The sequence below is a fragment of the Taeniopygia guttata genome, chromosome 10 (genome assembly GCF_048771995.1).
Source record: "Taeniopygia guttata chromosome 10, bTaeGut7.mat, whole genome shotgun sequence".
NCBI lineage: Eukaryota > Metazoa > Chordata > Aves > Passeriformes > Estrildidae > Taeniopygia > Taeniopygia guttata.
The window spans coordinates 3572505-3590397 of NC_133035.1; the positions used below are offsets into that span (position 1 = coordinate 3572505).

The following is a 17893-nucleotide window of genomic DNA, read 5'->3' on the forward strand; positions in this document are numbered from 1 at the left end:
AGCATTTCAGGCCCAGTGCAGGAAGACTACTAAGGAGGTGCCAGTTTCCAGTCTTTGAGGGTATCTGTGTCTGATAGCTCTCATGGGTTATACTCTGAGTTGATCTGTGGGGAGGATGGGGGGAGGGTTTAATGTTTCATGGATGTAAATGTGGCACCTTTAATTTTAAAGGCTTCATTATTTTTGTTTGAGTGCATCTAATACAGACTTGGCCCCTGGAAACTGCAAATGCAACATGATTTTGACTTGGTAGTTCTGAGAAGTGCTGCTCAGTTCAATATGAATTCCTATTTCTCCAGCAGTGTGACTTTTGGGATAATTAAGCGCACCTTTTCTTCATTGCAGTATGTAAATATGCTTGTCACAAGAAGTGCTGTCTTAAAACCACAACCAAGTGCTCCAAAAAGGTAAATGTCTCTCATTGCTTTACTTTCATTAGATAGCTTGAGACAATGATCCCAAGTTTGTAGAAAAATTACTGGAGGTGCAAAGCCTGATAGAATGCTGGAAGTAACTCTCCTTTCATCAGGAGCTTAGACCAGTGATCCCCAGAGGTCTCTCCAGCCAGAGTTTTGTAGATATTTTGGGAATTACGCAGTGGTGATGAGTCACTGTAGATCTGCCCAGTCATACAGCAGATGTTGCAGTGTCTTTCCCTGCCTTTTAACCATACAGAATAATAGGAATTTCCTTAGCTTTGTAGCTTTTAAGGATTTGGAAACGTGGGGTTATTCTCGGAAATACAGGATTTTTCTCTACAGTCCTTGCTTGCCACAGCTGAGCAAGGAAGGGCAGGTGGAGGATGTTCCCTGCCCTCTTTAGAGGGGAATTGAATATTGCTTACTGGATTTAAGGGTATGGGGAACAGGGAATGAGTGCAGCAGGTCATCCCAGCTAACAATGAATCGTCAAGATTTGGTGGGGTGTTTTAAATAGCTTATTTTGTGCCCAAAAGAAGGAAACAGAGTCACAATAATGAGTGGAAAGTTTTATCAGCTCCCTGGCAAGTTTCTCAGGGGAGAACAACCTCCATAATAGACAGCCCCCAGAAAGTTGCATGAGTCCATTTTTCCCAAGGAAAAATCTGATTATATACATTGAAGGTGTGTGTGTATGTGAATACATTTGTATTTTGAATATATATATATATATACATATATATATAACTTTTGCTGCAGTCTTTCCTTTCTGGCACTATTTTTGCAAGAGCTGGGAATGCCTCCTATAAGAGTTTGTGCTCTAAAATCCGGAAGTTCATTGAGATCTCTGATTGATTTTTTCAGACCTTCTTGGAGCCACCTTATTTGTTGTGATTTCTCTGCACAAGAAAGTTTTTGTGCTGCATCCAAGGAAGCAAGTTCACTGTGTCTTCATGGGCAGCTTTGCACTAGGCAGTTGGAAGTTCTCTAGGAAGGCTCCAGTACCTTTGTGCTTGGTGAATTTGTGTTTTTAGAGTTGTTCTCAGTGACAGGGAGCTACAAACCATCAGTCATGAGAAAGAAACAACATGGGGACCTTCCACACATCTGCTCCTAAGGCTTGCAGGATCAATGAAAGGATGACATTGAGTGGGAGAAAGAAAAATGCAGGAGTGACTGTGGGGGGAGCTACTGCTTTGCTGAAGGCAGAGTTGTGTCTCACCTTTCTTTGGCTAGGGCTGAGAATTTGTGTCAATATTTTATTGGATCTTTTGACTTTTCAAATCCTAAATCTCCTGTACAGGAGAACTTTCTTCACATTTGAATTTACCAGATATCAACTCTCCAGTGAGCATTTGCAACTGGCAAAAGGGCCCTTCCTGAGAGGTGTAGATAGGTCTTTTCATGTTCTTTTTTTGGCATCTTGTTTGTTCACTGATATTTTATAACTGTCAGTGCTTCGAGTTGATTTAAATACCCAAGATTCAGATTTGCCTATTCTGCTTTGTGCATCTTTGGGAGGTGAAATCATCCCTGGAGATGGTGCCAGAGGGGCAGGACGTGGAGGAGGACCATGCACAGCTGCCCTGGCTCTGCCAGGCTGGGAATGTAACTACAGTGGGGCTGGTTAAAGAAAGAAAATCCAAACTTTTTGCCTTCGGGTTAGCATCACAAGACTCGTGTCCCATTCTGTCCTCCACTAGACTCACACATGTCCTGTACCTGCTGGAGTACTCTGAATAGTCAGATCCAAAGCTGCAGCAGCATTGATCGCAGCAGGATTTCAGTCCCCTTTTCCCCTTTCCTGTGCAGCACGACCCAGAGCTCTCACCGCGGCAGTTCGGCGTGGAGCTGTCCCGGCTGACCAGCGAGGAGCGGGCGGTGCCGCTGCTGGTGGAGAAGCTCATCAACTACATCGAGATGCACGGCCTCTACACCGAGGGCATCTACAGGAAATCAGGATCCACCAACAAGATCAAGGAGCTGCGGCAAGGCCTCGATACAGGTAAGAGGAGAGGGGAAAGGATCCTACATGGGGAGGAAAATTTCCGCAGCAGCAAAGTTGGATGGGAGGAAGGTGGAATGTTTCAGCATTCCTGACTCCAGGCTGTGCAAGAAATGATTTCACATTAGCAGCCATAACTCAGGTCACCAACTCATGGGTTTTTTGGGAGCAATCCATGAAAAAAGTCATTCTAATTGAGGAAAAGTGCTGCCTTACTTATACCCTAGCAATCCCTGAGAAAAGAAATCCTAGTCGCACCTGAAGTTATTTGCCCTGGAAAATGTATTTCTCTCTAATTTTACCATGTGAAGCTGAAATCAGGTGCTGGCTTTTTTGCTATTAAAGGCATGTAAACATATTGTATCTTAGAATACTTCACGACTGAACAGTTTGGGTTGGAGGGACCTTTAAGGGTCACCTTGTCCAGTCTTGGGCTTCATATTGATCACTGTCTCTTGTTCTTTTCCTTCTTGCTTCATCTGGTGCCAAACCCAGACATCGATAACGTGAATTTAGACGACTATAACATCCACGTCATTGCCAGCGTGTTCAAGCAGTGGCTCCGAGATCTGCCCAACCCCCTCATGACCTTTGAGCTCTACGAGGAGTTCCTGCGGGTGATGGGTGAGGAGCTCCCCTCACTATCCCGTTCCCTTGGTAGAGGGAAATGGTGGCCACTTTGAGTGCCAAATTTTTCCTTCACTCTTTGGGGCCAAACCCAGCTGGTTTTGCCAAATTGCATTTACCTGGTTTCAAAGTCTGATTTTTTGGTTATAAAGGGTTTTTTATGCAAAACCTCAGGCAATTTGGTCTCAGTTCAGTGGCTTTTGCCTCATGGTTCAGCTAATTTCAGCCCCAAGTTCTATCTCTTAAGTAGTAAAATGAAGTGTTAAGAATACCATTTTAAATAGGAGGAAGAAGTATAAGTTGCCCCTAAATTCTGGTGGTTTCTCCACAGGCTTCCAGGAGAGGAAGGAGACAGTGCGTGGGGTGTACTCGGTCATTGACCAGCTCTCCCGCACCCACCTCAGCACCCTGGAGCGCCTCATCTTCCACCTGGTCAGGTATGCTGGGCCTGGGCAGCTTTAGGCAAAGGCAGGATGGTCAGGCATCCTCCCCACAAGAACAGCTGAGGCTTTTGCCTCCAGCCTGTCTCCCAGGAGGTGGCTGTGGAGCTGTTTCTCCAAGGGATGTTGTGTTGATAAGTGACCTCTGCTGTGCTCTGGTCACTTGTGGTTCCTACAGCTCTATGGTGCCTCTCACCACTGCAGGGACATGGTTTTGGGTGGAAAGGGCTGGTGGTTGCCTTGGGAATATCTGAGATGTCTTGAGGTTTGTCTTTCTCCCTGAAAGCAAGATTGCACCTCAGAAATATCATTTCCTCTCTTCAGCCATGACCATGTGCAAAAGGTGCAGTGGGGGTGCCTCTACATCTGATTTCTCTCTTAATCCCTGTTTTTTCAGGATTGCCCTCCAAGAGGAGACCAACCGCATGTCAGCCAATGCCTTGGCCATTGTGTTTGCTCCCTGCATCCTCCGCTGCCCCGACACAACAGACCCACTACAGAGTGTTCAGGACATCAGCAAAACCACCACGTAAGAGCCTGGGGCTGGGTGAGCTAGCTCCACCACCACATCACCATTCACATCCTGGAAACCCCTGGGATGGTCAAATGACTCAAAAATTGACAGCTTTGGCACAAGGGGATGCATAGTAATTTATGCATCTGCATGAAGATATCCTCCCAACCCTTCCAATCCCCAAGAAATTGTTAAATGAGGATTTTTAAGTGATGGAGGATCCCCAAGAGTGGATAAGCTTCTGTTCTGCCTGGCAGGAAAAGGTGGAGTTTGTGCTGACATGGTTTTATAGTTAATGTAGTTCATTTTTTGGCAAGCAGATCTTGATTCTTACTTGACTTTGGCTTTTTTACTGAAGGAGGTGAATGTTTTGGTCTGCAGCAATAGTAATATTAATATACTTAGATTTATTTATGGTGTTGGCCATAACTGAAAAGGTTTTTCAGAGCAAAAGAGAAGTACTTGCCGAGATTCAGTTTGGCTCATACTAAATGGGTGTTAAAATAGATACTGGAGTCAATTACAATAATGAAAACCCTCCAGTGAAAGGGTTAGGCTTTTGAAAGGTAATACTTACCTCCAGTAAGTATTAATATTGTTGAAGACCAGAACATGTTTGGAGACCCAGCTGGCAGGAACACCTGTCCTTTAACAGGATTTCATTGTAGCTTCTCCCTCACACTTCAGCTCCAGTACATCTCTCATTTTATTACATGAAGAGGACTGTGTTTTTCCCCAAACACCCTCCTGAGAATGTTAAACAGTCAGCTCAGTTGCACAAGCTGCTGCAGAGTTACTGCATGCAAGTGAGTTGGAATCAGTCTGTCTTCTCCAGATTTGAGTTCACCACTCCCGCTTCCAAGGGGGATAGATTTCTCTGATGGGATCCTTAGTCATCTTTAATATCTGTAGGCTGTTCCTCAATCCATCCCTAGCCCATGATCACTCTTTTTAGGAGAATTCTCACCATCTTCTGTCTTCCAGCTGGAGCTTTCTCCTCTGTGCTCTTCCATCAGGGCAGATCTTCCAAATAGTCCTTTCCTTGTAATAAAATGAGAGGATGTGCTGCAACTAAGAGAGAAGCTACCAGGAAATCCTGTTGAAGGACAAGCCAAGCCAAGACAGAGCAGCTCAGATCAAATGGCTTCCTCCTCCCATTTTGTCTTCTTTTGGGTTTTTTCTCCTTTAGTTGCGTGGAATTAATTGTCGTGGAGCAGATGAACAAGTACAAGGCTCGGCTCAAAGACATCAGCAGCCTGGAGTTCGCAGAGAACAAAGCCAAGAGCCGCCTCTCCTTGATCCGCAGATCTATGGTGAGATGCCAAAGCCCTCTCTGTCCTCTCCTGTCCCTTTCTTGCCCCTGAAGCCACCCTACCTTATCTTCTCCTGCTTATCCCAGCCTCCCAAACCTCTTGCAAACTCCCACAACATCTCCACCAGGACAGGGACTCTCAGCCTCATGGTGGCTCTTCACCTTTGCAGGGAGTCATACCAAAGAATGAGGAGGTGGGAATAGTCCATGGAAACATTGTCACTCCTGCTCAGATGTTCCTGGCCAGCATTTCCACCTTCATGTGATTTTGTTTGGTCCTGAGCTGAGTCAGACCTTTCAGTGACCAGCTCAACATTATACATGGGTGACCTGGACCGTTGTTTTTCGTGCTCAGTCGCATTATCTGAACCCAAAATGAGCTCCCCAAAGGCTCTCTCTGCTCCTGCACTGCCTTTTTGGGAGCCTCAAACCCATCTCATTGAGCTTCCATGCTTGCAGAGGGCCGGCAGGCTGTGGATGCACCTGTGCTTGGCTTGTTGGGCTGCGGGAGAGGGACGGACCTGGTGCAGCACCGTCAGTACAGGCTTGGGCTGAGGAGCCAAGCGGGCCCCTCTGCTTGGACCTGCCCCCGTGATCCTCAGGGTCACGTTGCTTCTGCTTTTTGGGGATGAAATCCAAGCAGGGGCTGCCCAAGATTGAGTATCTGGTGCTGCAGAGTTGCCCCACTCATCTCAGTTAACCAAAAATACCTCAAACTGAGCAAAGGGGTTTGGAGGGGCGGCGGCATGTGCACTCTAACCTTCTGCTTTCCTTTTCATCTCCTCTCTAATCCAGAAGCCCGTACTAATTGCAGTTAGATTTATGAGCATAACCCGCAGTTCAATCCCGGTATGTATCAATGGCAGCTGCCACCTCCCTCGTTGTGTGTCACCGTCGCTCATTCCAGCTCTGTCCCACCGGCCATTGTCCGTGACCTGTCCGGTCCCGCCACTCCTCGGAGTCGCCGTTCCTCCAGCAGGTCCCATGGGCACAGGAGTTTGGGGCTGGCACTCGGCCATCCCTGCACGCAGCTCCTCAGAAATACGCTTCCCGCCCCTTTTCCCTTCCTACTTACTTTAATTTTCTATTTTATTTTCTTTTTCCATCCTGTGCTTCCCTCTTTTTTACTTTGCTTGACTCATCCCTTCCCTTCCCACCTTGATTTCTCCTTGCTCAGGACGAATTTCAGCATCAAGTTGCTTTCACAGCGCTGCTGTTTCTGACGATGGTGACTAAAACCCTCAGCTTGGATGCCTTGGAGACTACAAGGCATCCAAAGGTCTCCTCCACCTCTGTGGAGGAGGAGCACCCCCACCCTGAACACAAGGTCAGGGCACCCAGGCTTGAATGAGGAGGAGTCCAGCAAGTCTTGTATTCCCCAACTCCATTGCAGCTTGAGTTTGAGTCCTGTGAGATCGTGACAGGCAAGAAAAGCACCTGCAGGATTTTGGGAATGCTCATAGGGCTATTTCCTTTCCTATCAGACTCAGCCCATGATGAGAGCTCCCTCAGGTTCTCCCCATTCTTCCACATCCATGAGTGTCAGGAGGTGGAGAAGAGCAAAATTTGAGCTCTGCTCCCCTGAGCACGGCATTTCTCAGGGGCTTAAGTCCACGAGCCAGTGGGATCTTCAGGATCTTGGGGCTTTTGGCTAATAGGATTCAGGGAGCTGTGCTTCAGCTCAGGAGCCCACGTGAAAAGTGTCATCAGAAGAACACCGGGGCAAAGGAGAGCCTTTGCAGACAAAGAAAGATCTCTGAGATGTGGAGTTAAAAGATGAAAGGGCTAAAATGGACTAAATCTGGCTTTTAAAGGGAAAAAGGGAGGATCCCTTATCCTGAAAATCTGTCCTGAGCATGTGGGTTATCAGCAAGACCCAGGGATGCTACAGTTGTAGGGGTTAAATAGGGGGAGCAAAACTGGGCTGCAACAAGCTCTTTAACCCCAAGGAGATGCAGGATCTCCCTTGGTAATGGCTGTCAGGGGAGGGCAGCAAATGATGGACATCTCCTAGTCCTGGTCATGTCAGGATCTGGAAAGTAGAAGATGAGAAGTCTGGTCATGATAACAGTTAAGATTAAAGTTGTTTAATGTCTGCCATGTCCCTCATCTCCAAGAATCCTCCATTTTCCTCTGCTCCATGGAGCAGTTCTGTAGAGCTGATCCTCAGAAGATTAAAACAGTTGTATATATATATATCTCCATCTCTACCACGACCATTTGCATCCTTTTTTGTTTTCAGTTTCAGTATTTAAAAAAATGAGATAGTTCTTCCGAGCTGCATTAGATGAGAGCGAGTTCAGCTGTGGGCACAGCTGAACATTGATTGTCTTACAGTGGACCACTGGAGGTGGTCCTGGTTTCTGGATCTCCTGTAGATGAGACATAGCATGGCATGGACAGCATCATTTGGTGGGAGTTCTGTTTGCTGAAGGGGTCAGTGAGACCCTTGTGATGCTCAGGAAATACCAAGGGTGGATAAGGGAAGGATGTGAGACTTGATCCAAGGATAAAACAAGTTTTATCAGGTGCCCTGAAATCAAAGCCTTGGTGATGCTCCCACCCAAAGCCACCATCAAGCTTCCCATCACGCAGGCTGTGGGCTTTGTGGGGACCCAGCCTGCTGCCAGCTGGGCTTTCCTGGACCAAGTTGCACTTGATCCATTGGCATCATCCTCACCACCTCCATCCCCAGCCCCTCCAATGTGTTGAGTCCTTCTGGTACTTCTGCCAGCCTGAGGGCCTGGGGTGCATCTGGCGGCGGCACACTGAGGATCGGTGTCTGGGGCCTTCTTCTTCGCTCCTTGTGAGAGCAGCGTGGTTGGCACCTGAGTGTTTGCCGCGTCACCTCAGCTGCTGGTGGTGACAACATTGTCTCTCTTCAGGGCAAAGGACGCGTGCGACGCGGTGCCTTCCCCAGCCCCGCGTCCCCTGTCACCGGCCGCTTGCCCTCAGTGACAGATGTCCCTGATGAGACCCTGAGCAGCGAGGACGCCATGGAGATGGAAGTGACGGAGCAGCAGCAGGTGGCCATGCAGCAGGAGGAGAAGGTGCTGACTGAACAGATCGAGAGCTTGCAAAAGGAAAAGTGAGTCTGGCCAAGGGTTCAAGCCCTGTCCCCGGCCTCTGGATGTTGCTTGATGTCATGTAGTTGATAACTGGAGAGCTCCACCCCTCCATGATCTCTCAGTGCATGTGCATCCCTTTCTCCTCTCCACCTTTTTGGTCCCGTTGGTTCAATGGGGCTGGGTTGGCTTTGCAGGGAGGAGCTAACATTCGAGATGCTGACACTGGAGCCCCGCGCCTCCGACGACGAAACCCTCGAGTCCGAAGCCTCCATTGGCACAGCTGACAGCTCCGAAAATTTGAACTTTGACTCCGAAGGAGCCATCTCCGATCGCTCGGGTAAATGCAGGTGTTCTTGAGTTTGCGATGGAATGGTTTGAGTTAGAAGGGACCTTCAAAGGTCATGAAATCCATCTCCCTGCAATGGGCAGGGGCATCTTCCATCATGTCTTTCTGTTGCTTTAAGAAGGATTATTTGGGGTTTTTAAGTATTAAAAGTCAACAATTTAAATGTATGCAGTGAGGGAGGTTAAGGGTTCAAGCACGTGGCCCTGGGGGGATGGGTGGGAGCAGCCAGGATTGGTGGGGAGGTGAGCATTCTTACAGCACTGCCGCCTCATCTGCGGTGATGCTGTCCCCACCGAGACGCTGGGAATATTGTCCTGGCTTCAATGGCATGTGTCCCCAGGGAGCAGGGTGGTTGGATACTGGGCGGTGTCTGGGTGTGCTGACCATCTGTGGTCCTTCTGCCCCGGCAGAGAGAAGTGTAGCACTTACCTCCCTGCGCCCCGCCAAGGCCGAGGGGCCGAGCCGGCTGCGACGGCACCCCAGGATGCGGCTGGAGCCAGCGGAGCCAACCGACACCCCCATCTCCTCCTCCTCCTCCTCCCAATCATCCACCTCCTGCTTGCCCCACCTGCCCCGGAAGCGCTTCCAGATGTACTCCAAATCTCCTTTCTACCGAGCAGGGGGACATGGCGAGAGCCCTGAAACCCGGGCGAGCCCCGAGGGCCTGACGGGGCCTCTCCATTCTGCCGAGGACCGGCCGCAGTTCACCACGCGTGGGACCTTCAACCCAGAGAAGGGCAAACAGAAACTGAAGAGTGTGAAATCTTCCCCCGCGAAAACCAAAGAGCCCCCGGATGGGGGGCCTGGAGGGGGACGCAAGAGGAACCCTGAGGCCGATTGCGCTGCCGCCCAACCCCTTGTCCTCATGGGGAGCAACGAGTTCATGGTCTGAGGTGCTCCACCCCGGAGCCGCATCCATGCCGGGGCATCCTGCCCATTGGCAATGCTCTGATGGCTTCCTCGTTAACGCCAGGAGATGAATTCTTAATTAAAAAGGCCGGGAGGGGACGGTTTTAATGGTGGCCTTAATGATTTGGGGGGGTTGAGACCTTCAGGTGGCTGGGGGATGGACAGGGATGGGAGGCGTTGACCGGTTCCTGGCCCTTCCCCTCGGAGCATCCCACGTCTGGGCACATCCGCCGCCAGATCCTCGTGCCGAATCGCCATCGCCTGTTGGTAGGAGCAAACCAAGCCTAAAAATCCCATGGGAGCATCCCGAGCTGGCTCCACTGCAGCCAAGCCCTCCGCGCTTTAACCACCTCATCCACGCCAACACCAAGTGCATGGAAAAGTGTTAAAACCTGCCAAAAAAATCACCTTTTCCCTTTGTTTTTTTTATTTTTTAATGAGACCTAACCACCTTTCCTTTTTTTTTTCTTTTTGAGATCATCAGTATTAAAAAATAATAATTATTAATAATCGAGGACTACTTGAAGCGATATTTGTTTATATGCTGGTTCCTGGAGTTTCGTGTAAATATATATTTTTTTAATTTTTTTTTTTTATATTTTTCCCCAGACATAACTTTTTTTTTTTTTTTTTTACTATTATTGTTATTATTATTTTTGGGCTGGAGAGGAGGGGAGCAATTGGCTGAGCCATCCTTGGTGTCACCACTGGTGTCACCGGCCATCACTCAATAAAACATGGAGTTTTATTCTCAGCAAGAAATCCCTGGAGGTGTAATTATACCATCATAACCCATCATAGGACTAATTATCGATGCTAGTTACTGACTCAGCTTGTAATCCCTCCCCAGTCTCATCATCATCCTCAGTGGCACCTGGAGAAGCTCCGGGTACCAGAAAATTTCTGGAAAGGCAAAATCAGGAGCCCCAGGGCAATAATTAGATTTACAAAGGCTGGATCTGTCCTCCTAGGTGGGGTGGACTGGGGTTCATCCTTTCCTGAAATGCCATAAAAAAATGGGGAAAATAGCAAAAAAATTGAGTTTTCCTGAATATTTTGTCTTTTCCCAGCATGACTGGATCTGGCTGAGCTGCTCCTCGGTCCCCTCTCCCCCTGCCCTTTCCAGGGATGGTTTATTTATTGGGGTAATTTTTTATTTGATATTTGAAATTTTACTTTTTTTCATGTTATCTTTAATTTTTTTCCAATGGGGGAAGTGACAGATGCTGCAGGGAGAGTGGGAACAGCATCAGCCTTGGCACAGCATCCTGGGAGTGGAGCGAGACCAAGTCAATCACCCCCCATCCTTGGGGGAAAATGGGATTTTTCCCTGTCCCAGAGGGGAGAACAGGGCTTTGGGGACAGACACGGATGCGCTGAGAAGGCAGATGGTGACCACAGCAGTGGAAACTCCTGAGGAGCCATCCCAAATTCTCTGGGAGCTGGGATTGCTGGGAGCATCTGAGTGCTTGGTGCCAAACCAGCCTTCTGAGTCCCTTGAACTAAAAACCCCAGAACTGCCCTTAAAATGGCCCCAGGGGAGGAGATCTGGGTGTGAGTGAAGGTCCAGCCTCATCCTCAGGTTTCTCATCCCCATGGGATGAGGGCAGGGATGTCAGATCTGACTGGGGCAGATATATATATATGCATATATATACATGTACACATGTTTACATGTATGTGTATATATGTGTGCATATACATGTGTATATGTATCTTATTTCTTTTGGAATATATTTATTTTCCTTATATATATTTAATCTCCATATAAGGAAAATATATTTAAGTGATATTTATATATATAAAGAACATATATATTAATATATATATTCTATATATAAAGAAGATGTACACACAAAATAATAAATATTCTCTGTATAATTTTAAAATACATAAAAGAATATTAAGACTAAATACATTTATGTATTTTCTATGTCTTATATATAGTACATATTTTATATAAATATATAAGATATTGTATATATAAAGGATACATATTTCTTTATGTATATATGCTTATATATTTATATATCAAGAAGTCTATAAATGAAATTAATTATATATTTCCTTATGTATATAATTTACATATTTCTCTATATAAGGAAGTATATATATTAAGGAGATATGTACTATATATAAAGAATATTTATTACTTTATATATATTTTAATGTATTTCTTCTCTATGTAGAAACATATTTAATGCTATATGATTTAAACATATATTTAATATATGTTTAATATGTATGTTTATATATGTTTCTTCACATGTATTTATATATTTCTTTATAGAAAGAGTGTATTTCTCTGCAAAGAAATATATAAAGGAAATATATAGTATATATAAAGAAATATATTTTCTCTCTATTTCTTCATTTATATAAAAATGTATGGAATGTAGGGAAAATATATCAAGAAAATAGACTTCTTGACAGAAATAAATGTATGGAATATATATAGAATATATAAAAATATGTTTCTTTATATATATATAAAATATATTTGTGGTTATATGTATAAAGAAAAACACATGTAAAAGAAATATATACATATATATATAAGATCCAGCTGTGGCAGGAGCTGAGCAGGACTGGAGGGATAATGGCGTGGTCCAGGGTCCCCTTCCCTGGCATCTCCCCGCTCCTTCCCAGCCCTTCCCTGGCAGGATTTGGGGTCCCAGAGGGTTTTCCAGAGGGCTGAATGTACTGACTACTGGAGGGCTGCGAGGGGAATTATTGTTATTTTTCATGGAAAGTTTTCTAAGTAATTTATAAAGTCGCTGCTTGTAAACTAAACAGAGTCTGTATGGAAGAGGATATATTATCCCGCGTCGCCCGCGCTCGGAATCTTGTACAAACTGACAAAAACGGACAAATAAATAAAAGTGTCATTCTGCAAAGGCCAAGAATTCCCAGTGGGACGTTGTTCCTGCTGCCCCCTGCCCACATCCTGGGTCTGGGCCTTTTTCCATTTGTTCCACGGGGTTATGAAGTTGTGGATTTTCCAAGTCCTGATCATGTGGATGGAGGAGCTGGGATGGGGAGCCAGGGCTCCAGATCACTTCCCTTCAGATTCTTTCATGCTGGTTATTCACATTCTCATTATTTATATGCACAGAATTTCTATTTTACTTGTTATTCACCTTATTTTTATTTATGTATATGCAGATTTATTTATATACAAATTATTTTCATCAGATATGTTTTATTTTATTTATATTTAGACAATTTTTTTTCCATTTTTCTGTATTCAGATAATTTTCGATTATTTCTATTAGATTTCTATTAGATTATTCAGATTATTTCAGATTATTTCTATAGATTAGTTTTAGGTAGACTGTTCATATTCAGATTATTTATTTTCAATTTATTTCTATTCAGATTATTTCATTTTATTTCTGTCCACATAATTTAATTCAGTTGATTTCCAATGAGATTCATTATGCTTCTCTTATTAATATGCAGTTTGTTTATTCTCAGTTTATTTCTACTGATATTATTTTAGATTATTTCGTTTTATTTTCTTTCTATTCAGATTATCTAAGGAGATTTCAAAGCAGGTATTTATATTCCAATAATTTACATGCATTTTATTTCTATTAAGTGTATTTAATATAATTTTATTTGTGTTTTTACTATTTAATGCCCATTTTATCCAGTCAGATTATTCATATTCATCTACTTATGTTAAGATACTTTAAGTTAATTTCTATTCAAAGTATTTCAGTTTGTTTAGTTTCATTATATTTCTATTTAATTTTTTTTCAGATTATTTCCAAACAGATTAATTTTTTATATTCAGATAATTTCAGGTTATTTGTTTTCATTTTCTTTTTATTCCTATTTTTCTATTTATATTCCTTATATTGATCATTTCATTCAGATTATTTATACTAATTTTACTTATATTTCATTTCTTTCCATTCAGATAATTTATTTTCAAGGTACTTACAAGTACCCAAGTCATTGGCACAGGGACTCTGGCTGCAAAACTCTCTTTATTCCGAGTATAAAATGGGGGACACAAGTGGGAGACCCCGGAACAGAGGGACAAGGGTCTGTCCCACGTGTCACCCCGGGCTGGGGTCAGCCCTGGCCTGGGATCAACCTGAGGTTGTCCCAGTCTGGTGTCACCCCTGGGCTGGTGTCACTCCGGGGCTGGCACCACCTTTGGCTGCTGTCACCCCTGGCTGATGTCACGGCCCAGGCTGGCCTCATCCCTGGGTTAGTGTCCCCGGGTTAGTGCCACCCCTGGGTGGCAGCACATCCTCACGGTGCCAAGGTGCCTCTGCCTGGGTTCCTACCAGCGTTGGGCATGCCCTTGGGGACAGCCCCTTCCACCACCAGGGAAGCTGCTCCCACCTCCCAGCTGCTGCCAGCATTCCACAGTCCTGGACATTGCCCCAGAGATGGAACCACAGGCACCTTTGCATCCCAGGGTGGGGGTGACAGGGTGCCAGCACAGGGTGACAAGCCAGGGAAGGGGGTTCAGTTCTTGAACATGTCACACAGCAGCTTCTCCATGGGGGTGTTGCCGATGGTGCGGCGGAAGAAGAGCAGCTCCACGCGCTCCGAGGAGATGAAGCGCAGCGCTGGGAGGAGCAGCAGCAGCTTCCCAAACCTGGGGGATGGAGCAGTGGCCATGGGTGGGTGTCCCACCCTGGTGTCACCCATGAGGGCGTAGGGACAACGGTACCTGACGGGTTGCCCAGGGTAGTGGGAACGGTTGTGCTGGCCCAGCATCACCTGTGACTGGTCCTGCAGGTTCTCCACCTGCTCAGGGTCCTTCAGGCCACGGGTCTCTGCAGGGACAAGGGGGTGACAGGCTGGGGAGGGACTTGGGGACGGCCTCTGGTGGCTTCTGGGGGTGGCCTCACCTGGTTTGAAGAGCACCACAGCCTTCATGCAGGCAAATTCCGTGGGGTCAACAGCCAACGCCTTGAAGCGGCCAAGGGTCTCCTGCAGTGCCCGCACATCCAGGGTGGCCGGCAGCAGCTTCCCAGAGGTCGGCTCGGGGACAGCCAGGAGCGGGCAGCTCTCCAGGGGCATGGACCACTGGATGGCACAGAGCAGGAACAGCTCACTCCATGCTTCCTCCAGCAGGATCACCTGGGAAGAGTGGGGGGAACCCCAAAACTTCTGTCACCCCCAAAGTCTCCAGGACCTGCAGCCACCACAGCCGGTTGGGCTGACAAGCCTCTGCAGGGAGCCCTAAGAATGTTGTGGATATGCTCCAGTTACTCCAACTGGCTGCTACTTTTTTGGGGTTCCTGTTGCCCCCTAGGCAGATCCCCAATTCCTCATGGAGATTGCCAACCCCACCTGGTCACGGAAGGGCAGGTTGGAGAAGACAGGCAGGTTCTTGGCCCATTTCACAGCCATGAAGAGGAGACGTGCTGAGGTCTCATAGATGTTTTCGGGGCTGGCTGCCGGGTACGGTGCCATCTGGTATTCGCCGGCTGCCCGCTCTGGCTCACTGCCCGTCACATCCACCGTCTCATCAGCTGCAGGGGTGGAAGAGGACACTGGCTGTCACCACACCATGGGGACATCCACCACCCACCCACCCCCCTCTCCACTGGCAGCCACCCACCGTCCTCGGGCTCCAGCTTGGCGCAGGTCTCGGCCGTCATCAGGCTGGCCATGAAGCGATGGTTGGTGGGTGGTGTGGGCGCTCGGGGACCCGGGGTGATGGTGGCACCAGGGCCACGAGGAGCCGGACAGGGTGATGGGGGGACCTCACATGTGGTGGCCACGTGCTCAGGGGGCAGCTCAGCATCCAGCTGGATGCTGTCCAGTTGGACCTGGGCCGTGCTGCGGGGCTGGCGCTCATTCTGCACGGCTGTGCAGACAAGGTGGCATCAGCACCGGCCACCCCGCTGTCACCCCCTGCTGGTCGTCACTGTGTGTCCCCCCCATCTTACCATCCTTGTTCATGCCAGCCTGCAGGCACTTCTTGAGCCGGCAGGCCTGGCACTGGTTGCGGTGAGCTTTGTCCACTGGGCACAGCCCCGTCCCCGCCTGGCACCTGTGGGGAGAGGTGGCACATGGCTGCAGCCCCTGAGGTGGCTCCTGTCCCCAAGGAGGGTCCTCCCACATAGGTACCACGTCTCTCCCCAGTGGTTCCCTCCCTCTCCCCAGGAGGTGTCCCGTCCCCAGTGGGTGCCCTGTCCCCACTCCAAGGGTGCTCTATACTAATGATCACTCTGCCTTGATGGGTGTTTTGGCCCCCTCCCATCAGGGGGGCTCTGGACACCCTCTACACATATGCCTCTCCCTCTGCAGGCCTGTCCCCTGAGTGGTTTTAAGTCCCCCTGGGTCTCTGCCCCACCCATTGCCCATGCCCTGGGGTCCCTGGCCTGCTGAGTGTCCATTCCGGGGTCCCTACCCCACTGGGGACCTGCCCCAAGCTCCCTGTCCTGCTGAGTGTCCATCTGCAAGGTTCCTGTCCCACAGGGTGTCCATCCCTTCCCTGCTGGGTGCCTCACCCCATGGGGTCCCTGTTCTGCTGGGTGTCCCTACCCCGCTAGGTGCCTGTTCCCCCCACTCCTGCCCCACTGTGTCCATCTCCTGGATCCCTGACACCCTGGGTGGCCATTCCTGGGGTCCCTGCCCTGTGGGGTATCCTTTCCTCTATTCTATGGGACCCGGATTCTTGCCCCCTGGATGCCCATCCACAGGGTGCCTGCTCCTCTGTCCCCCCATTCCCTGCCCCGTGGGGACTCCCTGTTCCCACCTGTAGATGAGCTTCCTGCGGACACTGCGCTTGAAGAAGCCGCTGCAGCCATTGCAGGCGTAGATGCCGTAGTGCTTCCCGCTGCTGGTGTCCCCGCACACCTTGCACAGCAGCACCGGGCTCAGCTCTTTCCCGGGCGCTGGGCTCAGACCTGTGGAAGTGGAACCATCACATCCGGGTTGACTCTGGGCATCCCAATGTCCCTTGTCCCACCCACCAGTCCCTGCTGCCTCCCAGCACCCTGGAGATGGGGTGGCTCCTGTCTCTGCCCATTCAGCCCAGGGACATGAATGGGGACACCTCAGGGACTCCACGGGTTCACCATCATCCCACACCCCAGCACACAAAGTGATGCAGGATGAGCTCTCACAGGAATTTTGAAAATTAAAAAAAGGGATGAAATGGTGTTCTTAGGGATGCGGACACCAGGCATCCCAGGAAGGGGACTAAGCATCCCAGAGAAGGGCTGCAATCAGGAATGGGAGGTGTCCTGGAGAAGGGACAGCTCTGGGGACATGGGACACCCCAGACAAGAGTCATGGCAGGGAACTCTGGGGATCCTGGTGAAGGGCCAGGGACCAAGGGTATCCAGGAGAGGTTTTTAGAGGGGACTGCAGGAATCCTGAAGAAGGGGCATAGCTGGGGACCTCAGGGATCCTGGAGAAGGAACACAAATCAGGACCATGGATACCATGGAGAGGGTCGGGCACTGCAGGCATCCTCGCCTCGGGAAGGACCATGATGGGGACTCAGCATCTTGGAGAAGGATGGCAGCTGAAGACCCCAGGCATGCTAGCAACCATGATGGGGACCCTGGGCACCCAGGATAAGGACCACGAGGAGAAGCCTAGCTATTCTGGAAAAGGTTGGCAATGGAGAACCCAAACATCCCAAACAACTATGATGGAGACACTGTGTATCTTGGAGATGAACCATAATAGGGACCCCCAGATATCTCAGAGAAGGACCACGACAGGGACCAAAGGCATCCAGAAGGCCATGATGATCCCAGGCACCTTGGAGAAAAACTGCAATGGAGGACCCCAAGTATCTTGGTGATCGACCATTATGTGGATTCCAAGTATCCCAGTGGAGAACCATGAAGAAGACCCCCAGGCATCTTGGGGAGTGACCACAGTGGGGGCCCAGCCATCCCAGAGAAAAACCCATGTCCCTCCGTGTCGCGTCCGGCCCAGCAGAACCACCTCTTACCCGTGGGACTCTCATCCAGCCCGGCGCTCACCACCGACCCCGCCGGGGACGCAGCCATCCCGCACCCGGCGTCCCCGACCTCTCCGTGTCCCGTCCCTGTGGGTCCCCGCGGAGGGTCTGTCCGGGCGGTGGGTGCTCCGGCAGCTCTGCGGCCAGCGGGGCTCTTGCCTTGCTCTCTTCAAGGCGGCTTAGCGGCGGGCGCTGTGTAAGCAGCCGCCTCTTTGTCACCCTCTTAATCTTTAGTGTCTGCGCGGGGCGGGGGGGATCAATCAGCCACGCGATGAAGAATTAAAAAGGTGCTGAGCCCC

General features: G+C 48.8%; 2 protein-coding genes across 12 annotated transcripts in view; one reads left to right on the forward strand and one right to left on the reverse strand.

Moving 5' to 3' along the window:
- The window catches only part of MYO9A (myosin IXA), a 175165-nt gene extending 162619 nt beyond the window's left edge, over positions 1-12546 (forward strand). For 9 of the 11 annotated variants that reach the window (XM_030281920.4, XM_030281921.4, XM_030281928.4 and 6 more), the window contains 10 exons: positions 346-407; positions 2232-2424; positions 2920-3048; positions 3383-3488; positions 3889-4020; positions 5195-5318; positions 6113-6166; positions 8203-8405; positions 8580-8722; positions 9142-12546. In XM_030281920.4, coding sequence (XP_030137780.4) covers positions 346-407; positions 2232-2424; positions 2920-3048; positions 3383-3488; positions 3889-4020; positions 5195-5318; positions 6113-6166; positions 8203-8405; positions 8580-8722; positions 9142-9623 — 1628 coding nt within the window. In that variant the 3' untranslated portion in view covers positions 9624-12546. The remainder of the gene's footprint in view (positions 1-345; positions 408-2231; positions 2425-2919; positions 3049-3382; positions 3489-3888; positions 4021-5194; positions 5319-6112; positions 6167-8202; positions 8406-8579; positions 8723-9141) is intronic. The other 2 variants (XM_030281923.4, XM_030281924.4) reach the window with 1 other exon arrangement.
- Positions 12547-13632: 1086 nt separating this feature from the next.
- On the reverse strand, positions 13633-17798 carry NR2E3 (nuclear receptor subfamily 2 group E member 3). The gene is made up of 8 exons (XM_030281622.4): positions 17586-17798; positions 16374-16524; positions 15562-15665; positions 15231-15479; positions 14960-15141; positions 14515-14746; positions 14334-14439; positions 13633-14258 (listed from the first exon to the last, which is right to left on the reverse strand). Exons 1-8 carry the CDS (start codon positions 17641-17643, stop codon positions 14126-14128), a joined length of 1215 nt encoding a protein of 404 aa, XP_030137482.4. The 5' UTR covers positions 17644-17798; the 3' UTR covers positions 13633-14125.
- Between the last annotated feature and the right edge of the window lie 95 nt (positions 17799-17893).